Source organism: Brachyhypopomus gauderio, chromosome 1, assembly GCF_052324685.1.
Source record: "Brachyhypopomus gauderio isolate BG-103 chromosome 1, BGAUD_0.2, whole genome shotgun sequence".
Classification (NCBI taxonomy): Eukaryota; Metazoa; Chordata; class Actinopteri; order Gymnotiformes; family Hypopomidae; genus Brachyhypopomus; species Brachyhypopomus gauderio.
The window spans coordinates 40,535,763-40,562,467 of record NC_135211.1 but is presented as its reverse complement, the minus strand read 5'-3'; the positions used below and the strand labels follow the sequence as shown (position 1 = coordinate 40,562,467).

The 26,705-nt window shown below is 41.1% G+C and overlaps 1 protein-coding gene across 1 annotated transcript in view; it reads right to left on the bottom strand.

Annotated features, from left to right (window-relative positions):
• The window catches only part of LOC143520670 (NLR family CARD domain-containing protein 3-like), a 66,846-nt gene that overhangs the window by 6,969 nt on the left and 33,172 nt on the right, over window positions 1-26,705 (bottom strand). The window contains exon 5 of the mRNA XM_077013581.1: window positions 12,030-12,206. Coding sequence (XP_076869696.1) covers window positions 12,030-12,206 — 177 coding nt within the window. The remainder of the gene's footprint in view (window positions 1-12,029; window positions 12,207-26,705) is intronic.

The window sequence follows — 26,705 nt, the reverse complement described above, 5'->3', positions numbered from 1 at the left end:
GCTACCATACAAATTACGTGATGACGTCTGGACCTTACGTACGGACGTGGGTGAATGTAATGTATGTTCGTGGTTGACTCGAGGCAAGAGGAAAATAAAAAATGGATCACGTTATGGTGATTCTAACTGCGGCTACCTGTCTGTGATTCCTTTCCCCATCACCTAACACTACAGGGGTGGGATGAGTTTCTAAAGGCTTTTGCTGTTTTAAACATCCCTCTTTCCACCATACCAAACAAGTATGTCAGGCAAAAAATTAATTTGTTGAAAAAGCCTGCCGACTATGCGACACCATCAAGAGATGTTTTACAACCGTCTGTTAAGAGTGTTGAAACCCCCAATTTTGTTTCACCCCTTCTAGATAGAAGTGTTTGGTTAAACTTCTGAAATGTTATATATTTTTAAATTTATTTTATCTGATGATTGTTGTTTACATGATGAATGATGCATATTTTCAAATTGTCAATTGTTTATTATTGTTGTGTTTCTAAATAAATAAATAAGTTAATGTTTAAATCTTTGTTTTTATTTGACATCTTACATAACAGTGGTCTTGTGTTACACAATAAACATAGAACTTTTTTGAACATGCTGCACACACAAAAACCTTCTGTTCTTACAAATACATGGAAACAAACGTTTCACAAAGTTTGAAACCATAAAATCATTTTTTACCAAATTAAAACTATATTTGGCCATCACCTCTTCATAACTGCACCGTCTAGCCATGTGGTTTAGAAAAAACATAGCGTTGGCCGCATGTGGTTGATGTAAAGTCTTGTACTTGTCTGGTAGGGTTTTTAGGGAATTTGTCATAGTCGGGTGCATTTCCAAAACTGTCAAAAAAACATCCCACACAGACTTCGCTTATGTAGACAGCAAGCCAGTGTTGACCAGGAAGATCAGACGGGTGTGTATTAATAATCACCATAGCTGGTAATTTCCTTATGACATTCAGAGGTAATTGGTCACATGCTAACACGCCAAGAAAATGTGTCTTGATAGCCACTTTACCCATTACAGCAGACAGCTCTAAAGTATTCATCAGTAAAAATCCACCAAAACTTGCCTACGGTTCGACACTTCAATGATGCTATCCAAAACCGCATACACCAGTGGTTCCCAAACTTTTTCTGCCGTGCCCCCCTTTAGTAGATGAGAATATTTATGTGCCCCCCCTACACCCCCCCCCCCCCCCCCCCCCCATATTGACTAGGGATGCACCGATTCACGTTTTTCACTTCCGATACCGATTCAGATATCTGAGGCTTAGTATCGGCCGATACTGATCCGATACCGATTTGATAGAGTTAAACTGTGCTGAATCGACTTAAAACATTTTTTTTTAAAACACAGACATACTGAATTACAAGTTTATTGAAAAATCTGCACCAGTATAGCACACTTAAACACACATATAAATATGTAAAAACAACACAACTTGCATTTGTTCAGTCAGTGCAATTATGAATATAACATTGAATGTAAAATAAATAATACCAAAGAACCTGAAACTTACAAAAACAATAGGTTCACAACTTTGGTCAAACATGAAAAAAATAAACTGCAAGAAACCTTTTAAATGGTTCAAGAATTCTAAATATAATTAAAAATAAATAAGGAGATGAAATAAGAGAAACAGCAATACATATGTGGCTAGTTTGCAAGCGCAGACATCACGCAGAGCACAAAGCATGTAACGGCCAGAAATATGTGTACTGTCTCTCTAAGGGAGCGAGTTGAGCGCGCGTACAGAATATTGTTGTTTTTTTAGCTTTCTGCCGTAGACCGACTCAGACCACTGCTCTTTATTTTATTTCTGTAAGTAACGCATTCAATGAGCTTTGAACAACTCACCAGTTCATGTATGAACAGTCAAGTAGTGCTGGAGCCCAGGTTTATTTTGGTCAACCAGCAAATAAACGGACTAAGTGGAATAGCACCAGTGTGAGTAAGAGTCAGTGATTCACCTCTCCTCTTAATATTGACACATGTGCACGTTTTACTTCAATCAATCAATCAATCAAATTTTATTTATATAGCGCTTTTTACAACAGTTGTTGTCACAAAGCAGCTTTACAAGTGCCGAGTTCTAGCCCCCAGTGAGCAAGCCAAGGGCGACACTTCCAAGCCCCGCGCCCCCCCTGCAATAGCTCCGCGCCCCCCCACTTTGGGAACCACTGGCATACACAAACACATTTACAGTGTGCGGGAGTGGTTCTCTGAAACGAGCCTCCAGCCTGATATTACCCCATTTGACCAAAGACACGTGTTGACCACACTCGTCATCAGGTGTTAGATTAAATCAAAGACACATGTTGACCACACTCTTCATCAGGTGTTAGATTAAATCAAAGACACATGTTGACCACACTCTTCATCAGGTGTTAGATTAAATGCGTACAGAGTGTACCCCTGTAGGAATTCCTGTCTATCAATAGGCAGTGCTTGGTTTTTCAGAAGCCTTCCTGACGCAAGTGCCAGCTGGAAGAATTCGCGAACGGCGGAACCGGTACGGTAATCGCGCTGATGTGGTTTAGCTGGAAATTGTTGACCGTCTAAATAGACAGCAAGAAATTCCAAGTTGTAATGTTTAAATGCGAAAGGGTTTTTATTATAAGCACCAGTGAACGCGTCATTATCAACCATCGCTATTATCATTGACTTTGGTAGAGTCCCCAAAAACAAATTTTCTTGGTTAGAAACACGCGTTACGGCGGGTATTGAAAATTTTTTTAGACATACTCTGTCAATAGGGTATTTGGCAGTTGTTGACAACAATGCCTGAGCATGACCCAACCGCACAGCCGGTGACACCGATACTTTTTTGACAAATAATGATGCGGTGAGAATGTTTACTTTGTATGCTAGTGCATCATGCCGCATTAGACAGAAATCATCTTTACTACGTGTCATGCATATTTTTATATCAACGCCATTCAGCATCAATTTCTCCTGAAAAAATATGTCACTATGAATCGGTGTCAATAGTTCCACCACATTACTAGCATTTGTGAATGCTGCCCTCTTTGACAATCCAAGATTGGCCCAGCAGGGTCTGTTTCGTCCATATGTCCAGCGGTGTCCAGATAAAAGAGTCCTGCAGAGAACACTGTTTCCAGGGTGTCCCGACCATAGTTGGCCAGACAATTTATCATGCAGCGGTATGGGTAAGTACTCGAACTCTGCAATACCAGCCTGTCGCCTACGGACATGTCGACCTGCGAAAATATTGTAGCTCCTGGATAGTTTATCAACCAGAGGTGTCAAAAGTATTCACATTCATTACTCAAGTAGAAGTATAGACACTAGGGTTTAAAAGTACTTCTGTAGAAGTGAAAGTATCAACTCAAGCTTTTTACTCAAGTAAAAGTGTTAAAGTACTGCTTTCAAAACTACTTAAAGTATAAAAGTAAAAGTAATGTAAGGGAAAAAAGCCATTAAGGACAAAAGCTTAGGTCGCACCACATGGGTCTATAATGCACTAGCCCACAGAGGTGTTTTTTTACATCTACACCTGAATTTGACAGCACAGATTCCGTGACTGTAAAATTGACATATGAACACGACACGCAAAAAGTTATGTCCATTCAATAACTGCCTTTCACCGTTTTGTATTGTAGCAGCAAAACACCATGATGGAAGGCAGTTAATACTATAAACCCTTTGTTAACTCGCACTTCAGTCAGAACCACTGCGCGTTGCCGCAGTATCACCAGTTCATACAAGTGACATCAAGGAAGTATGAAATACTTAGTAATGCACTTGTTTGTTAAACAATATTCTTTAGTTATCTGATAGTATGTTTAAGCGCAAAACACTAATGTGCGCGATATTGTTGGAATCTTCATGGTGAATTTAAAAAGGTAGCGCGAGCTAACCAGTTAACGGACGCTCAACGATTTTGTGAGCTATAGCCGATGACGTCACTCTTCTACCGAGTACTCCTGTTCCCCGTTTCTAAAAGTACAGTAAGTAGCTTTACTAACTGGCTAACATTTGCTGTCAGTGGCCAACTTTCCCGAAGAACCAGTTTAGGAGCAGTTATTTTATGTTATATTAAAATGTTAATGTTGAAAAATGGACACATATGCCCATTGAAAATTAATGTACTTGAGTACAAGGGTTGGTTGGTCTTCCTGGCTACCAACCTCCTCGCTGGTGCTTAGTTGGGACACTTCGCTCAAATTCTATTGAGTCTCTGCCACTGACATCTTTATACTAAGCTACATACGTCTGCTACGTCCTCGCTGGAGTGTGACGTGACATGTGCAGGTGCGATGGATCACGTACAAACCAATAGGGTGTCGGAATATTACATGTTTATACTTCTCATCCAATCACAATCAAATTCACTCTATCCGGATGGTGCGATTAGTCAGGATAGGGGTTTTTCAAATGATGACATGCCGGAATGAAAACAAGTCGAAATGAAATAGCAGTAACGAGGCTATTTTTTTAATGTAAGGAGTAGAAAGTACAGATAATGTTGTAAAAATGTAAGGAGTAATATGTTTTTAATTAGTAGTTGTATTTAATAGTTGTATTTAATATGTTTCTAATTTTAGCAATGTTGCGTAAGTGAAAGAACGCTACCCTAGTTATATTATTAATGTGTGAATCGAACGAGAGATCTATGTCTATTGTGACACCTAAGTTCTTTACCTCTGTGCTGGGGTTATAGTAAAGGAATGTAGATTCAATGCTACATTACGTATCTTGTCTCTCGCTGCCTTAGACCCAACTATTATTAGCTCGGTTTTATCTGGATTTAGTGCTAGAAAGTTACACGCCATCCAATGTTTTATCTCTTCTATACATTTCTCGATTTTACTGTTTACACCTAAATCATCGGGTTTAGCCTTTTAAGGTCTTTGTATGTCGACATACGACTCCGTAGCGTTCTGTTAAACCGTTCTATGACCCCTGCTTTTAGTTCACTACCTGTAGCAAAATGTGTAATTTTGTTTTTTGATAATAAATTTTGAAAATGCTTGTTGAAAAACTCTTTACCCCTGTCAGTCTGCAACTTTTGAGGAACTCGGCCTTCTTCTAATATGCAAGCAAATGCCTTTGTCACTTCCAAACCTGTCTTATTTTTTAACAAACGGACCCATGCATATTTGCTGAATACGTCAATGCATGTCAACATATATTTATAACCGTTGTTTTATCACACGTTGTCAAAATCACATGATCGATTTTTACAGCGTTGTTGCTTTTAGGCATGAGAACCAACAATTTACTAATAGACACATGGGGTGTTTCGTTAGAATCTACACACAACTAAGCCAAATGACGCCAATCATGCGATGTTGTTGTTTTGACAACATTCATTTGATTCTTGAAATTTTGTAAACGTTTAACATCATCAGCGTTCATGTTATTAAAAAGTGTAAAATCATCCACACTATCGCCAATACAATTATACAACAAATGTGTCAATTCGTAGTACACACGATGTTTCATCACACATTCTGACAAACTCTGGCGCACACAAGCCAGACCCATTTTGACTTAAACAGCACTACGAGTCTTTGAACCGCCTTCCCAACAGTCAACGGCGTCAGAGATGAATTGTTCGGATGTTTGATCAACCAGACTTCCCCTTAGCTCCTGCAGCTTTTCCACAATGTACGGCTCGCACTGCAATTCACAGACAACGGTTTCAGCACATCCTTGCACTTTTTGAAGAGGCAGCTGTATTCCAAAACACTTTAGAAGACCCGCTATGGCTTCTCTTAACTCGGGTATGAACAAGGCCTGTGTTATATCTTTATAGTATTTTTCAAAAAAGAAGATATCCAGCTCAAACAGGCACGTGTGTCGACGCTGGCTGGGATGATTCACCTCACAACCGAGGCACATTTCATTCAACTTGCAATCTATGATGTGTTGTAGGATTACAACAACGGCAGACTTTATCAGTTTCAACGCCGTAGTACACACTCGGCTGTCAACATCATCGGGTTGTTCAGGCATGGTTGTGTCTTCAGGAGCCTCGACTTGCTCATCCACATTGCTGATAACCAACGACGCCAGCCGATCACACAACGATTCCATCACCTCATCCGATGGGCAGGTCATATTCACATATCCAAGACCCAACATACTATTGTCCGGTCCTGTGTTGTCCATAGCTGATTCATCATAGCTGTAGTTCACAAATCTACGACCGGCGTCGATCGGTGTATATTCAAGGCCCGGACCTCTGTAGTTTCTATACCACACGCGCTCACCAGCATCCGGCTGGTCTGCTGGATGAAAATCCTCAAACACTTTGGCCTGCATGTTGACCTTGTCTTGATGTTGTGTGCTCATGACGTGGAGTTGTGTTTCTTATAACACACATTCGGGTAGGCGGTGATCTTCTTTGACCACCCCACAAACTTCATAAGCCAGAGCAGGGGTCACCAACCTTTTTGAAACTGGGAGCTACTTCTTGGATACCAATTATAGTGGAGGGCTACCAGATTGATAAGCATAAACTAAACCTAAAGTTGTTGAGCGGGGGGGTTCGTGTGCGAGTATCAATTACTAAGCGGGAAGACCGCGGACAATCGCTAATAGCAGCAAAAATATTAACGATGCTATTTTTAAAACAAGCCCGCGGGCGACTCATAACGTCCTCGCTGGCGTTGGTGACCCCTGAGCCAGAGAATCAAATAGATTAATTTTAACATCCCTAAAGTGTTTGCGATGCATTTGCCCAAATGCTTTGACATACTGTGTCTTCCTTGGCGCTAAAAACAAATTGGTCTCACCACTAGAACCAACCCTTGGCGTAACTGTTGAATCTCTAAAAAGAGCCTGATCCACACACGCAGCAGACATTTTAACACTAGAAGTCCCTGAAATTTCAACCACCCCCCTGAAGTCCCAAAAGAGGGTCCAAAGAACCTTAGTCCAAACTGACACCTCTGGTGGCTCCAATTAACATCCATTCATTTGCAAAAGTGCCCATTGCCTGAGGAATCAGCAGGGGGGAGAAGAGCTGAACTTGCCTCCAGTGTTATGTAAATGAGGCGTGTGTCAGGTATGGGTGGTTGCTGCTGAAAGCTTGCACCTCCTTGGCTGCCATATGAGACTGTGCAAGATCTCTTGCAAGAAGTCTCCTCATCTACAGAACCATATGTTTGAGATTTGATTTGTGAAAGGTTGAAATAATGTGAAATTGACACAAACATAATATTTGAATTATAATGGCATATAGGTGGCATATTGATTAGTCAAAATGGCTCTGATATTTTTAACCTTATTTTAAGTAGTTTTGTCTTTTGAAAAACTGCTAATAGGTAAAAATATTTTTACATAAATGTATACAAAAAACCCTCAGCTACTTGAAATAGAATAATATTATTGAGCAATTTTAACTTATCAAGATCAAGATTTTGCAGTGTGTCTCTTCCAAATACAGCCATAACCAGCAAACAAAAATAGGAAATTTAGGAAATCTTACCAAAAGAGATATCACTACTACAGATTTTCACTACTCTCTGAAAACTAACAATGTGTTGTGTGTGACGTTTGTGACCCTAGGCTTGAAAATTGCTTCATATGGGCTTTTCAAACTTTTTTTTTGGCCCACCTCCAACCTTTCACCTTTGGAGGACAACTTTGTTTTCATGTAAGGATCAAAAGAAAACAATTCTGTATAATACAGTACAATAGTGATAAAAACAATTGGGGTTAGGTGAACCATACAGGACAGGAGAGAAAAGAGGGGGAGAGAAAGTAAAAAGGGAAAAGACAGAAGAGCAGAAAAAACAGCTCAAATGATTCGCCAACTGCTGCTACTAAATGAAGAGCAGAAAGTAAGACATACAGCACAAATGACTGATGTATGTGTGTGTGAGTGTGTGTGTTTATGTAAGTGCAACATAGGATAAATGTACAGAATGTACTTATTAGCAAGGCCCCAGAGGCCAGAGGCAGGCAGAGAAAGACCAGGGAACCCCACCCGCCCACGGCCCCTCCAGGATCATGTCCAAAGCCTGCTGTGTACTGGAAACCTTTGCTATCCTTGCTTCTCAGTCAACAGAGTAAGTGAAATGTGTGGTGATATGAATTTTCATCCACATGTAGGTGGCTACAGTCATCTTTCTCTTTATTATAAAACTGACACAGACATTATTTGAACTATAATTCCAAAACATCTCAAGTCTGCCTCCTTTGTACTAATTTTGGATGTTTTTCTCACTGCAAAAGGTGACATGATTATTGGTCAAAATAGCCAAAGTTCAGATTTCTCTGAAAGGGTATTTTCTTCTCCGTCTGAGTTAATGAATCAACATAGCTCACACTATCACCCATCCCCCCGTCTACCTAGAAGTGGCTGCATGACAAAGGATGGCCTCATGATCCAAAATACCTCAGCACTGGCTTTTGGCAGGCTCAGGTAGAAATGTAGTAATGTTAGTAATGTTTTTCTTCTAAAAAAGATAAGTGGGTTCAAAATAACAATTTTTGAAAAAAATTACCAAATTAATTGTGTTGATCCACCTCAAAAAAGGTCATGCAAAAGTCTGTAAGCTGGTCCTGAGTGTGTCTGCCCATCCCCCAGCTGCATTGTTGTGCAGGGGACATGCATAAGGTGAGAGAGGCAGTCAGAGGGCCTGGCTGAGAGCAGCAGCTACAGAGGACATGATATAAGTTTAGAAATATATACAATAAAGTTGAAATGTTCTCAACAGAGCACTCACATACAATTATCCACTCAGTCTGCCACTCCCTCATTTGGGGAGAAAGCTACACTATTGTGGCTATGCCCCACTTTAGACAATTTTTTAATCATGGAGGGGTCTGAAATTTTCGTCTTAGGTGCATGTCCTCACTGTATTGGAATATTTTATTGTCTGAGTGAAAGAGAAACAAAATGGGGTCACTAAAGTGGGAATAGCCACAATACTGTAGCTTTCTCCCCAAATGAGGGACTGGCAGACTGGGTAGATAGTTGTATGTGAATGCTCTGATGAGAACACTCATGAACAATTGTGCAAATGTGAGATGTGTCGACTGCTACAGATACACGTGTGGCAAATGTACCAGGGAGATACCCTGGCAGTGCCAGGTATGTTCTGACAGACTGCTGAGTGACTGCTGAAGTGCTAGTCACACAAGAAGGACATGCCACTCACACACACACACACACACACACACACACACACACACACACACACACACACACACACACACACACACACACACACACACACACACAGCCCTGCACTGCAGCCTATTGTAAATATGTGTGGAATTGTTTTATTCCTTGTATTTTTTGTATAATTTTATGGCAATAATAAAAAGCATGGAACATAAAAAAGCATGGAAACATAACAGTTGTTCTTTTGTATGTTTCTCATGCTGAAATTTCAGTCCTCCTGACTTAGACACAAATGCTTCTGGTCATTACTCACATGTACCTGGCTATACAATTTCTAATTTTCTATTTAAAATATTAAAAAATAATTTATTGTTTGTGCTTTGTTGCTCAGATAAAACTAAACTATATACAATATATATAACCTTTATATTATAAAATACAATAAACTGAATAGAACTAACTAAATGGCTAAACTCAATGAAAAACAACAATTAGTTGTGAGCTGAAGCATGCCCCCTCCTGTGGTGCGCCAGTAATGGCCTTATTTACAGAACAAAAGTGCCTGCTCGCAGCTGATAATAGGGTGTTAGCTAAAATCCTTCAGCTCTCTCGACCCTTCTCTGGGTTCCGATGGTAGAAGTGTTGAAAGACCCTTCTCTGGGACTTCTAGTGTTAAAAAGAGGTAGCCATATAAACCACCATGCCAGCTTAAATACTATATGCAACATCTATATGCCAACGGATGACGTAGGGGTGTGAGCTGTGGGGGACGTCCCCCACAGACTTCCCCTTGTGGTGGGGGTGACCTGTCAATCAAGCATGTCACTCAAGGGGGGTCATAAATCAAGGGTCATAAATCACTCAAAAAGGTGTTTCACAGGTAGTGTAGGATATATACTACTAAGAGCATATTATACCATAAAACGACCACTAAACACACAGAACGTACCGGTTCAGATCTGGACTAAAATATTCCACTCTGTGATCAAACCCATACTATTATACGGGAGTGAAGTCTGGGGACCTGTCACCTATCAAGATCACACTTCATGGGACACAAACCCAATTGAAAAATTCCACCTGGAGTTCTGTAAAGATGTCCTGAAGGTCCATCGAAACACTGCAAACCTGGCGTGCAGAGCAGAGCTGGGCAAGTTTCCTCTCTCTCTCTCTCAATGTTAAAAAGAGCTTTAAAATTCCACTCCCACCTGTCCCAATCACACCCAGACTCATACCATCACATAGCATACCTTTATACCTATACACACCCAGACACAGACCCCCTCAGACACATTAAAGAAAAACACCACCTTCACACCAACATCCACTACACTCTCTCTCACACACACACCTCAAAATGATCGACAAAACACAACAATTAGAATACATCACCTACTGGACTCAGGAGATCACCTCAATAAATAAACTAGAATGTTACAGATCATTAAACAGAGAATATGTACTCGCACATTCCTTCACTAAAATTAAACACCCAAAACACAGATACACCCTAACTGTTGACGACTGTCCAACAAACTTCAGAGTCGCAGAGCGGCTGAAAAGGGGAAACTAATGCCCGACGCGTTAGCTGTTCAAAACATAAATCCAAGCTTCAATTAGGGTTGCTTTATTTTGTATCAAATCAAGTATTCAAACATTAAAACATCAGCGTCCACAGACCCCCACAATCCACAAACGGCATAAAATCCAGATACAAGCAGTAATCCATAGGCAACGTTCACGTCAGTGACTTACAGCGTTTAAACGGTCAGCAAAAGTAGGCTTCCCCCATCACCCACTCACTACATCCTCTCACCTAGCAAGCGCACAGGTGATATTACAAATCGTTAGCGCCACTGACACCACGTGACCCAAATAGTACACGTCATTACATAAGTGCACACAAACCCTAAACTCAAGTCTATGCCTGTCCACAACACTAACAATGTCCAGACTGAGTGCCCACAGCCTGGAGGTAGAGAGAGGGCGTCAGAAGAAACACTGGAAGCCCAGAGAGGAGAGAGTGTGTCAGCACTGCAGCTCAGGACACATTGAAACAGAGCAGCACTGAAGGAATATTATGTCTTCTTATGTCTACTGTGACACTGAACATTGTGTCCTTTTTTATGTTCTCTGTGACCCCTGCCACCGTATTTTACACCTCTCCCCCTCCATGTGAAAGTTCTCTATGTACCAGAGACGCGCTTATCACTTCCTCCCAAGGTGTTGTGCTTCCTGTCCGCTATGCGACATACAGAAGAATTATGCTCAGTCTGCACAAACACGCCTGTGTGAGAAAGAATGTGTTTGTTTCCATATATGGTAGAATTTATTGCCTATGTTAGAATAGCCTCATTGAGCCCACCCTGCTGCTTGTATGCACAGGGTGGTCTGTGTATGTATAAATGAGAGGAGCGCCCTCTCATCTGTTGAACATTTGAGATACAGCCTGTCTGTGTGAATAAACTCCTCCTTTTAACAAGAGAGTAGTTTGTTCCTCATTTGTTCCGGGAGCTCTCGGCCACACACTTCTCTGCAGAGTGCTACTATCAATTGAAGATTAGTACTATGTGATCCTCCGTGACCCTCCACTCATTGCTGAACACAAGAAAGGTGCTTTCTACAAAGAAAAATACCTTTACAAGCACTTTCTCTCCTCATGCTCCAGGTACACACACCTATATATATGTATTGTCTTTCATTTTGATTTGGCTGTATCACTACTAGAATTTATGTTTTTTTATTTTTCTATTATTGCTTTGGCAACAGTTCTTATTTACATTTCATGCCAATAAAACCATTTGAATTTGAATTTGAGAGAGAGAGAGAGAGAGAGAGAGAGAGAGAGAGAGAGAGAGAGAGGATATTGACTGTGTGTGTGTGTGTGTGTGTGTGTGTGTAAAGAGTCAGTAAGTCAGTAACTCACTTTAGTATCCCCAGTGTACAGTGTGGATCCTCCAGTAGATCAGAGAGCTGCTTCACTCCTGAGTCTCCTGGTTTATTGTCGTTCAGTTTCAGCTCTCTCAGGTGTGATGAGGGGTTTGACCTCAGAGCTGAACACAGAGCAGCACAGCCTTTCTCTCTAATACTGCACCTAGACAGACTGTAGAGAGAAGGAGAAAAACTCCTCATACTTACACATCAACACACACATGAACACAAACACAGACACTGTGTGTGTATTCAGGACAGACACGCAGTGATATGTGTGTGTGTGTGTGTGTGTGTGTGTGTAAAGAGTCAGTAAGTCAGTAACTCACTGTAGTTTCTCCAGTGTACAGTGTGGATCCTCCAGTAGAGCAGAGAGCTGCTTCACTCCTGAGTCTCCTGGTTTATTCTGGTTTAGATTCAGTTCTCTCAGGTGTGATGAGGGGTTTGACCTCAGAGCTGAACACAGAGCAGCACAGCCTTCCTCACTAATACTGCACCTAGACAGACTATAGAGAGAAGGAGAAATACTCCTCACACTTACACATCAACACACACATGAACACAAACACAGACACTGTGTGTGTATTCAGGACAGACACGCAGTGATATGTGTGTGTGTGTGTGTGTAATGTGTGTGTGTGTGTGTGTGTGTGTGTATAAAGAGTCAGTAAGTCAGTAACTCACTCTAGTTTCTCCAGTGTACAGTGTGGATCCTCCAGTAGAGCAGAGAGCTGCTTCACTCCTGAGTCTCCTAGTTCATTGTTGTACAGATTCAGTTCTCTCAGATGTGATGAGGGGTTTGACCTCAGAGCTGAACACAGAGCAGCACAGCCTTCCTCTCTAATACCGCACTTAGACAGACTGTAGAGAGAAGGAGAAAAACTCACACTTACAGATCAACACGTGAACACAAATTTCCCCCCACACACACAAAGACACACAGACACAAACACAAACACACACACACTCACACAGATCTCAGAGCGGGAAAACTGTGCGTGGAACCTTCACACTACAGCAGTCATCATGCCCGCGCACTGCAGTTTGTCAAAGTGTCCAAAATGAGTCTGGAGCAGCAAAATCAGGATAAAATCATGTAGAAATGAATATTTCATATTTAACACACATCACCTAAATGCATATTCATCATAAACACTAGAGGTGTGCCAAAAAATCGATTCATATATCAAAAATCGATTCTCATTTACTACGATTCAGAATCGATTTTTAATGTCCCAAAATCGATTCTAAGTCGCGTTACGTAATTACAAAATTACGCAGACTTTACGCAGCAGGTTCTGGGACACACTCGTGTGCGGAAAGGTTTCAAAACAGATGGAGGAAAGAGATATTCAATCTGTGTGGTTTTCATTTAAGGCAAAAATATGGGTTTATTTTGGTATTTACGAATGCCAGGGAAGACCGAACTTGACACAATGTAGCTCTTGTGCAAGGCGTGTGTAAGCACGGGAACGTACACACAGCGTGAAATAATATAGAGAAGGGTGGACACGAGTGCCGGCTCGCAAAAGCAATACATTTGACACTCGTCACATGTATTAGTGAGAGGGAAACGCGCACAGCGACCCAGAACTAACAAACAAAACAACACAGGAGACTCGACGCGCAAGAGAATAGAAACCAAAACCGTGAGGGCATGGAGCAAATAGAAACAAAAAACAACGCGCAAAATACAACACGTGAAAAATAACACTCAACCGTAGTGAGACGGGAGAAAGAAACAAAACAACAACAGTAACTAAAAAACAGCGCGGATAAATGCAACACGAAAACGAAACCATGGACGCAAGAAGAAGTAATTGGCAAAAAACGCCGCAGTAAAATAAAACCCTTCCCAAAAATAAAGGCAAAACGGATAGGAAGAAATGCAGGATTGGGAAAACTTGAGATGAGTCAGGAAGCGACGCAGGAGATAGATACTCGAATAAGTAAAGAGAAAGAGAGGTGGCGAGACACCTTCAAACGAGAAGCAATCACAGAGAAAGCAGAGACTGGCTGAGAACGTACGGTTACGCCAGTATAGTCTGGGACTGACTCTGGTGCCCCTAGCCACGGCTGGGGGAACAACATCCGAGCCAGCCCTGACAGCTTGTAAAATGAAGCTCAAGAATTTTGGTAACAACAAAATGCATTTTGTTTTACCAAAGCACATTATTTTTGTTAATTAAATGTGAAAGACACTTTATTTTCTGTATTTGTCATTCTGTCTTGCAAAGCAGACTGTAGTAGATCATGCAGATTTTATAAACTTAAGCAGAAATTTTTATAAATCAAATCGTTTTTTGAATCGAAAATCGTTTTGAATCGAAAATCGATTTTGAATTGAATTGTGGCTCCCAAAATCGGAATCGAATCGAATCGTGAGATAGTAAACAATTCCCACCCCTAATAAACACACAGAACCTATAAGACCCATATATGAATTTAGACCTGAACGTAATGCTGAAAATGTGCTAGTTAAGCTGTTAGCTTATGTTAACTAACCCAACTAGCCAATTGGCTTCATTTGTGTTGGTTAAACATTAATTATCTATTTATTCAACACCAGACACCACATACATAATCTTATTTTCATTTATCAATAACAGTAGGATAAACAAAGTGTGTGAATGACTGTGTGTACACTAATATTCTGTTATATGATCAACACACAGTACACCGCTCACACACCACATCTCCACAGACAGACTGAACTACCCGTAATTACACACATATTAGTGACTGAGTTTCTCTGTGTGCTCCAGCAGGGGGTGCAGGAATGTATTTAAATCAGAGTCTCAAACTCTGTACCTATAAACAAAATACACCTCACCCCACACTCTGGCCTAAAAATACCGAAGGCTCAGCCAACAGTCTGATACCACAGCGAACCCAGAGATAAGGAAATACATCAAAAGGATGTATTTCTAACACAGAATCCGGCCAAACAAGACTAAAGCCTGGTTTATACTTTCGCGAGTGACCGTAGCGCGTGATTCCGCCCACCTCGCGCGAGCGGTGTAGGCGTTTATACTAGCCGCGTCACATACTTTGCAGTGTTGTCCGAAACGATATTTGGTAGTATAAGAAACACCCCTCAAAAACAGTGGAATTAACATTTACCTGACCAATTTCAATGTTGCTTTGTGTTTCACGTTTGAAAAGTGCTGGAATTTAGGCTAAAGTACTTTCAAATGTTGAAATTGTAGCTACTTCGTTTCACAACAAATAGCTGTCTGACTGAACAGTTCTCCTGTATCACGTTAGCCTCTTGTAATTCCAGGACGAAACATGAGAGAACGTGAAGACGTTCAGATTGGGCATTTTGAAAATAAACAACCATTAAATAATGTGATGAAAAGCTAATTATTTTGAATCATTTCGAGTATATGTATAAATATTTAACTTAATTAAGTTTAACGTGCTGGGAAATATTGAAATGGACCTTGAAAGTGACGTACAAGTGCTTTAATTCCACCTTATAAAGGGGTATGAACCCTGCAAACATGACTTTGTTCATTGCGCTGAGGCGTGGCGCGCACCAAGTTACAAAATTCGAGAGGTGCACGACCTCGTGCATCGACACCGTGTGAGGCCCTCGCGCACGGGCGGAGCCACAGCGATTACGTCATTTTCGCCGCGCGGACCCTCACGCCGCTCGCGACGCGTCAAGTATAAACCAGGCTTAACATCTCCCAATATTCTTCTCAGATTCAAAGGTACAAAACAGATGGGAAAAACAGTGGCCAACCAGCAGCCAGTCCTTACTCCTAGTAAACTACACGTGCCAACCCACAGTGTGGGCCTATTGGCCTAATAGCACTGTGTCTTAATAGAGCTGTACTGTTTAGGGTCACTTTAACCCTGGTGCATGTTTAATTGTTCAAAAGATGTCTGAAACCAAAAAAATCCTAACAAACAGTGTGAATATTTAATTACTAACTACATTACTAATTATTCTATCAATATTTAGTGCAATGGTGTTCCTTACTTGTAACAGGTAATGGTTCAATTAGGATCGTTTTTCATAAAAATGTGAAAATTTCCATGTTCAAACTATGATACCAAACACACACAACACTCTCATACACTTATACACACACACTCACACACATACACACACACATACACACACAAAAACACACATACACACAAACACACACACACAAACACACACACACACACACATACACACACACACACACACACACACACACACACACACACATACACACACACACACACACACACACAAACACACTCTCATACACACACACACATACACAGACACACATACACAGACACACATACACAGACACACATACACAGACACACACACACACACACACAAACACACATACACACAAACACACACACACTCTCATACACACATACACACACACACACACACATACACACACACACACACACACATATACATACACACAAACACATACACAAACACACACTCTCATACACACACACAAACACACACTCAAACACACACTCAAACACACACACACTCAAACACACACAAACACACACACACAAACACACACACTCTCATAAACACACACACACATATACATACACATACACACAAACACAAACACACACTCTCATACACACACACAAAAACACACACTCAAACACACACTCAAACACACAAACAAACACACACAAACACACACACAAACACACACAAACACACACACAATTGTACACACACACATACACACACACACATACACACACACAAATAAAAAAAATAAAAATAAAAATTTTTTAAAAAGGGTCAAAAATTTAAAAAAGGGTCAAATTTACCCGAACAGTATCTATGTGATATAAACATGCAGGGGGTGGTTGCAAATAACTGACATGAATTATTTTCATATAATATGTTGATTACACTAATTAACCCAAGCAGAAGAAGTTTCATACTGAAAAAATTATTTTAAATAGTTTTCCTACATCTTCAAACTTTGAAAAGGGTCAAATTGACCCACAACACGATAGGAGGGTTTTAAGGTAAAATATGGTGTCCCACAAGGATCTGTACTAGACCCCATATTATTCTCATTATATTTGCTACCACTGGGCACTATCATTCGTAGGTATGTTATTAGCTTCCATTGCTATGCAGATGATACTTAGTTGTATATATCTTCCAATCCGGATGATATTACTACTACTCTCAAGATTGAGAACTGCGTCCAGGACATTAAAAACTGGATGGCGTCTAATTTTCTACAACTAAATTCCGATGAGACTGAGGTGCTGATTCTTGGGCCTAAAGCTGCTAGAAGCAATTGGGCTGATATTCACCTTAGCCTAGATGGTTTTTCAGTAACACTTAAATCTACTGCAAAAAGTTTAGGTGTCACTGTTGATTCGGATCTTTCATTTGACACACACATATGCAATGTCACTAAGGCTGCCTTTTTCCATTTAGGTAATATCGTCAAGCTGAGACATTTACTTTCGTTAGCTGATGCAGAGAAGCTGGTCTAAGCTTTTGTCTCGTCAAGATTGGACTACTGTAATGGTCTTCTAATTGGATGCTCTAAAGCAGGGCTATTCAACTGGTGGCCCATCTCCCCATAAATAATAATAAATATTTGACAAACCGCCATAAAAATAAATAACATTTTTTTTGCAACATTTTACGACACTGTGTGGCTCTTTGCAGCATGTTTTGTCTCTGTGCGGCACATTTCCATGGTTTTCAAAACAGACTCACTTGAGAAGCATGGCACTGTCAAAGAAGAGATTGATACAGAAAAACAGAAAACAGACATTATAATAACGACCAGTGTTGCGAATAACGGCATTAAAAATAACGGCATTAGGTAACGGCGTCATTTTGTCAGTAACGGGATCTTTGTCTCTGTGCGGCACATTTCCATGGTTTTCAAAACAGACTCACTTGAGAAGCATGGCACTGTCAAAGAAGAGATTGATACAGAAAAACAGAAAACAGACATTATAATAACGACCAGTGTTGCGAATAACGGCGTTAAAAATAACGGCATTAGGTAACGGCGTCATTTTGTCAGTAACGGGATCTTCTTCTTCTTCTTTCGGCTATTCTCGTTTAGGGGTCGCCACAGCGGATCAAACTCCTTCATCTGGCCCTGTCCTGAGTGTCCTCCTCTGACACCCCAACCACTCTCATATCCTATACCACTGCATCCATAAACCTCCTCTTAGGTCTACCTCTCCTCCTCTTGCCTGGAAGTTCCATCCTCAAGACCCTCCTACCAATATACCTCTCCTCCCTCCTCTGTACATGTCCAAACCATCTCAATCTCGCCTCTCTAACTTTATCTCCAAAACATGCTACATGTGCTGATCCTCTAATAAACTCATTTCTGATCCTATCCTTCCTCGTCACTCCAAATGAGAATCTCAACCTTCATCTAGGACACCTCCATCTCCCTCACCTGTCTCTTTGTCAGTGCCACTGTCTCCAGTCCATACAACATCGCAGGTCTCACTACTGTCCTATAGAACTTTCCTTTCATTCTAGCCGACACCCTTCGACCACAGATCACCCCAGACACTTTATGCCATCCACACCACCCTGCCTGCACTCTCTTCTTTACCTCTCTTTCACTTCCTCCATTACTCTGTACCCTCGACCCGAGACAGGGTACGTTCGATGCCGGGTATCTGTCTAGTGCTTACCGTATGATACACGAGTCGTTGGGAGATCCCGAATGGGATTACCCTTATATGGAGGAATGTTATAAATGCTGGTATGATATGAGAGAGCCCTGGAATGAGGCAAAGAAAATATTTGTTCCAAACGCTGTGTTAAAAGCCATTCCTAAACCTAAAGTTATAGTCAACGCGAAATCTAAATCAAAAGTTAAACCGACTGTCAGCGCGTCTGCACCAAGTGCTCCGCTGCCTCCGCCGTATGAGAAGCAGGAGGATAAGCCTGTTAAAAAGGCTGAAACACCTGTTAAACCCGTCACCACTCTTTATCCCGATCTCACCGCACTAAATGTCGCGACACCGGCTGTACAGCGTAAAGCTGCAGCTCGCCCTCCCCGACCTCCGAAACCGATGAAGCAAGACAGTTCTGATTCTGATTCTGACTCCGACTCAGAACCAGAATATGACTCTGGCGATCACCCCGATCCACCGCCCTGGCCACCGCGCGCCCCCGCTAACGTGGGCATGGCATGGGCAACCAGTTCAGCGGGAGTTGAAATTACTCCCCCTGATGTCACAGCTTTGCGGGGGATCTTAAAAATGCTGCCCGATCCGAATTCGGACCCCGTACGGTTCACTCAGACATTGGTTCGGTTAACCCGTAATCAGCAATTGGGTGGACCGGATTATCGGTTTATACTGTCCCAAGCCATGGGAGATGAGTATGATGAAGACCATCTTATCGAGGGGGTGCCCCAGTTACACCCTAAACACGATATACCCGTTAATAGAAAGAAAAAGACGAAGGAGTATAGTTCTGAAAAGGGCAGAGCACTGACCCGTAGCCAGGTTGAAAAGGGAAAAGTAAAAGAGGATGAAGCCGAGGCATCACCCTCAGCCCCAGCTACACCCGAGCGCTGTGTACAGATATGCGAGATTGAAACGAAATATATTTGGAGCGACCCCAAGGAAGTTGCGAGAATGGGAAAAAAGTTATGTGATTATTTATGTGACTGTAGTAGATCATGCAGATTTTATAAACTTAAGCAGAAATTTTTATAAATCAAATCGTTTTTTGAATCGAAAATCGTTTTGAATCGAAAATCGATTTTGAATTGAATTGTGGCTCCCAAAATCGGAATCGAATCGAATCGTGAGATAGTAAACAATTCCCACCCCTAATAAACACACAGAACCTATAAGACCCATATATGAATTTAGACCTGAACGTAATGCTGAAAATGTGCTAGTTAAGCTGTTAGCTTATGTTAACTAACCCAACTAGCCAATTGGCTTCATTTGTGTTGGTTAAACATTAATTATCTATTTATTCAACACCAGACACCACATACATAATCTTATTTTCATTTATCAATAACAGTAGGATAAACAAAGTGTGTGAATGACTGTGTGTACACTAATATTCTGTTATATGATCAACACACAGTACACCGCTCACACACCACATCTCCACAGACAGACTGAACTACCCGTAATTACACACATATTAGTGACTGAGTTTCTCTGTGTGCTCCAGCAGGGGGTGCAGGAATGTATTTAAATCAGAGTCTCAAACTCTGTACCTATAAACAAAATACACCTCACCCCACACTCTGGCCTAAAAATACCGAAGGCTCAGCCAACAGTCTGATACCACAGCGAACCCAGAGATAAGGAAATACATCAAAAGGATGTATTTCTAACACAGAATCCGGCCAAACAAGACTAAAGCCTGGTTTATACTTTCGCGAGTGACCGTAGCGCGTGATTCCGCCCACCTCGCGCGAGCGGTGTAGGCGTTTATACTAGCCGCGTCACATACTTTGCAGTGTTGTCCGAAACGATATTTGGTAGTATAAGAAACACCCCTCAAAAACAGTGGAATTAACATTTACCTGACCAATTTCAATGTTGCTTTGTGTTTCACGTTTGAAAAGTGCTGGAATTTAGGCTAAAGTACTTTCAAATGTTGAAATTGTAGCTACTTCGTTTCACAACAAATAGCTGTCTGACTGAACAGTTCTCCTGTATCACGTTAGCCTCTTGTAATTCCAGGACGAAACATGAGAGAACGTGAAGACGTTCAGATTGGGCATTTTGAAAATAAACAACCATTAAATAATGTGATGAAAAGCTAATTATTTTGAATCATTTCGAGTATATGTATAAATATTTAACTTAATTAAGTTTAACGTGCTGGGAAATATTGAAATGGACCTTGAAAGTGACGTACAAGTGCTTTAATTCCACCTTATAAAGGGGTATGAACCCTGCAAACATGACTTTGTTCATTGCGCTGAGGCGTGGCGCGCACCAAGTTACAAAATTCGAGAGGTGCACGACCTCGTGCATCGACACCGTGCGAGGCCCTCGCGCACGGGCGGAGCCACAGCGATTACGTCATTTTCGCCGCGCGGACCCTCACGCCGCTCGCGACGCGTCAAGTATAAACCAGGCTTAACATCTCCCAATATTCTTCTCAGATTCAAAGGTACAAAACAGATGGGAAAAACAGTGGCCAACCAGCAGCCAGTCCTTACTCCTAGTAAACTACACGTGCCAACCCACAGTGTGGGCCTATTGGCCTAATAGCACTGTGTCTTAATAGAGCTGTACTGTTTAGGGTCACTTTAACCCTGGTGCATGTTTAATTGTTCAAAAGATGTCTGAAACCAAAAAAATCCTAACAAACAGTGTGAATATTTAATTACTAACTACATTACTAATTATTCTATCAATATTTAGTGCAATGGTGTTCCTTACTTGTAACAGGTAATGGTTCAATTAGGATCGTTTTTCATAAAAATGTGAAAATTTCCATGTTCAAACTATGATACCAAACACACACAACACTCTCATACACTTATACACACACACTCACACACATACACACACACATACACACACAAAAACACACATACACACAAACACACACACACACACACATACACACACACACACACACACACACACACACACACACACACATACACACAAACACACTCTCATACACACACACACATACACAGACACACATACACAGACACACACACACACACAAACACACATACACACAAACACACACACACTCTCATACACACATACACACACACACATACACACACACACACACATATACATACACACAAACACATACACAAACACACTCTCATACACACACACAAACACACACTCAAACACACACTCAAACACACACACACTCAAACACACACAAACACACACACTCTCATAAACACACACACACATATACATACACATACACACAAACACACACTCTCATACACACACACAAAAACACACACTCAAACACACACTCAAACACACAAACAAACACAAACACACACACACATATACATACACATACACACAAACACACACTCTCATACACACACACAAAAACACACACTCAAACACACACTCAAACACACAAACAAACACACACAAACACACACACACAAACACACACAAACACACAAACACACACACAATTGTACACACACACACATACACACACACAAATAAAAAAAATAAAAATAAAAATTTTTAAAAAAGGGTCAAAAATTTAAAAAAGGGTCAAATTTACCCGAACAGTATCTATGTGATATAAACATGCAGGGGGTGGTTGCAAATAACTGACATGAATTATTTTCATATAATATGTTGATTACACTAATTAACCCAAGCAGAAGAAGTTTCATACTGAAAAAATTATTTTAAATAGTTTTCCTACATCTTCAAACTTTGAAAAGGGTCAAATTGACCCACAACACGATAGGAGGGTTTTAAGGTAAAATATGGTGTCCCACAAGGATCTGTACTAGACCCCATATTATTCTCATTATATTTGCTACCACTGGGCACTATCATTCGTAGGTATGTTATTAGCTTCCATTGCTATGCAGATGATACTTAGTTGTATATATCTTCCAATCCGGATGATATTACTACTACTCTCAAGATTGAGAACTGCGTCCAGGACATTAAAAACTGCATGGCGTCTAATTTTCTACAACTAAATTCCGATAAGACTGAGGTGCTGATTCTTGGGCCTAAAGCTGCTAGAAGCAATTGGGCTGATATTCACCTTAGCCTAGATGGTTTTTCAGTAACACTTAAATCTACTGCAAAAAGTTTAGGTGTCACTGTTGATTCGGATCTTTCATTTGACACACACATATGCAATGTCACTAAGGCTGCCTTTTTCCATTTAGGTAATATCGTCAAGCTGAGACATTTACTTTCGTTAGCTGATGCAGAGAAGCTGGTCTAAGCTTTTGTCTCGTCAAGATTGGACTACTGTAATGGTCTTCTAATTGGATGCTCTAAAGCAGGGCTATTCAACTGGTGGCCCATCTCCCCATAAATAATAATAAATATTTGACAAACCGCCATAAAAATAAATAACATTTTTTTTGCAACATTTTACGACACTGTGTGGCTCTTTGCAGCATGTTTTGTCTCTGTGCGGCACATTTCCATGGTTTTCAAAACAGACTCACTTGAGAAGCATGGCACTGTCAAAGAAGAGATTGATACAGAAAAACAGAAAACAGACATTATAATAACGACCAGTGTTGCGAATAACGGCGTTAAAAATAACGGCATTAGGTAACGGCGTCATTTTGTCAGTAACGGGATCTTTGTCTCTGTGCGGCACATTTCCATGGTTTTCAAAACAGACTCACTTGAGAAGCATGGCACTGTCAAAGAAGAGATTGATACAGAAAAACAGAAAACAGACATTATAATAACGACCAGTGTTGCGAATAACGGCGTTAAAAATAACGGCATTAGGTAACGGCGTCATTTTGTCAGTAACGGGATCTTTGTCTCTGTGCGGCACATTTCCATGGTTTTCAAAACAGACTCACTTGAGAAGCATGGCACTGTCAAAGAAGAGATTGATACAGAAAAACAGAAAACAGACATTATAATAACGACCAGTGTTGCGAATAACGGCGTTAAAAATAACGGCATTAGGTCACGGCGTCATTTTGTCAGTAACGGGATCTTCTTCTTCTTCTTTTGGCTATTCTCGTTTAGGGGTCGCCACAGCGGATCAAACTCCTTCATCTGGCCCTGTCCTGAGTGTCCTCCTCTGACACCCCAACCACTCTCATATCCTATACCACTGCATCCATAAACCTCCTCTTAGGTCTACCCCTCCTCCTCTTGCCTGGAAGTTCCATCCTCAAGACCCTCCTACCAATATACCTCTCCTCCCTCCTCTGTACATGTCCAAACCATCTCAATCTCGCCTCTCTAACTTTATCTCCAAAACATGCTACATGTGCTGATCCTCTAATAAACTCATTTCTGATCCTATCCTTCCTCGTCACTCCAAATGAGAATCTCAACCTTCATCTAGGACACCTCCATCTCCCTCACCTGTCTCTTTGTCAGTGCCACTGTCTCCAGTCCATACAACATCGCAGGTCTCACTACTGTCCTATAGAACTTTCCTTTCATTCTAGCCGACACCCTTCGACCACAGATCACCCCAGACACTTTATGCCATCCACACCACCCTGCCTGCACTCTCTTCTTTACCTCTCTTTCACTTCCTCCATTACTCTGTACCCTCGACCCTAAGTAGGTAAACTCGTCAACCTTCACCAAATCAACTCCTTGTAACTGGACATGTCCACCGTCTGCCCTCTCATTCACACACATGTACTCTGTTTTACTCAGTGTTGGGGAGTAACGAATTACATGTAACGACGTTACGTAATTTAATTACAAAAAAAGTGTAACTGTAATTCGTTACAGTTACAATGAGAAAATATGTAATTCAGTTACAGTTACTTCTGGAAAAATTAAGAATTACAATTTTAGTTACATTTTTAAAATATAAACCAAAACCTTTGCGAAATATTTAATGATATTTTTATTGTTTTGCGCCCTATATCGCCGTTTCCCGCTTGATTCTGTGCTGGAGCAGCAAGCGCACGGTTCAGTTTCAGCTCAAGCAGCAATAATGACAGATGCCTTCAAGCACTGGACATTTAAGGAGCATTTGTTTTGTTTTCGTGTTGTCAATAAATGTGAACCATGTACTACCATCGGCAACTATTTGTGATTATGCCAAGCCTTTGTGTAAATTTCGGAGTTTGGAGGTTTATTCAGAAGGCAATAGGGTTGCCACCTAGGTCTGACAAAAAACAAGGACACTGTCATACGAGAACGTAAATTGTTGACGGGGGCGAAGGTAAAATGGACACAGCGAGAAAAAAAAAGACGGATTTAAAGTGTGCAGAAACAGTCTAAATAGTCGTTTGAACTAACTTAATGAAGACCGGGACATTAAATGATTTTTTTTTTTGCCGGGACCGAATATTAAAAAGGAGGAAAACCGAGACAAACCGGGACAGTCCCGGGATAACCGGGACAGGTGGCAACCCTAGAAGGCAACCAGTATTGAAGTTGTAAGCGAGCTAACAGCAGGGTATGCTGACCGTCAAACACTGGTTTCCACAGTTAGCCTGCTGGGCTAGCTACTACCATTCACTTGAATGTGTTTGTTCTTTAGCATGCTAGCTTGATTTACAGGCTAACCAAATTAACTGTTTAAAGTCCTAAACAGGTATTCGTTGAAATCATACATGACTATTATAGACAATGACAGACGGTATCAAATGAGTATTTATGACTGTTTAGTGTTGGAAAAACGTTTGTCGATGTCTGACACAACCTAGCCTACCCAATTGGTGTAATTGGACCTATCTTAGACCTACCGTTCAACAAGCAATACATTTAAATTAAATTCGTATGAAGTAATGAAATGCAGTTTGGTATCTAATCAAGTGCAACACGTGCAGATTGTATAGAATGCAGTATTTAGAGATACAATGCAGTTAGTTACAGCTAGTGTAAGTAAAGATGGTTAATAGATATATGCAGAGTAGATAAATTACCTAGGGAAATGCATGTGTGTGTAATGTAGTTATGGCAGTACAATGCACAGGGCAAAGAAAAATATATAATATAAATAAATGTGATAAATACAGATGGAATCATACAGATAATATACAGATTATAATATACTATAATATACTGAACTCATTGATTACTACAACCCATCTCGCCCTTTGCGCTCCCGAAATGCTGGATTTCTCCTAGTTCCAAAAATTAGTAAAACTACAGCCGGAGGCAGAGCTTTCTCTGTTAAAGCCCCTCAATTATGGAATAGCCTTCCAGCTCCAATCCGAGATTCTGACACAGTTCCAATCTTTAAATCTAGACTTAAGACTCACCTATTTAATCAAGCCTTCAGCTAAAATTCCCCTTGTAAGGTGTGGGGCTTGGGGGCCCCCAGACATTGAGATTTCTGGTGATCTGAGATGTTGATGCTGTCATCCAGCTGTGTCTTGGCATCACTCTATTTGTGACTATGACTTGACTGGAAAGCAATGTCTCAGTGAGCCCTCATGCCTGTAGTCACCTCTGAACCCCTCCCTTTAGTTATGCTGCTATAGATTAGTCTGCCGGAGCCACATGCTGATCACTGGCACGTGAGCTACGTACATTTAAATCAACGGTGGTTTAAATTCATGTCCACTCAGTCTGTATTATCTATCTTCTTGCATGGCTCTACCCAAGACGATTGGATACAGGCACCTGCAGGCACCTGGGGGATGGTCTGGCTGCCGGTGGATGTGCTGATACCGGGGTTCACCTGGGGAGTAACACTGCAGTCGGAGCCTACAATACCAGCATCACTGCTCCGACACGGAATGAAAGCCTGGCATTCATCAACAGACATTTACAGTGACAATATCAAAACCCAGAACTTTCAATTCTACCTTTTACCTAGTCTGATTGTGTGAATTGTGTGTGACTTGTGTATTTGTGTGTTAACGGGCCGCCCAATGGAGGATGGGTTCCCTTTTGAGTCTTGGTTCTCCCGAGGTTTCTTCCTATTCCCCACCATCATAGGGAGTTTTTCCTCGCCACTGTCGCCTTTGGCTTGCTCATTAGGGTTCTGGACCTG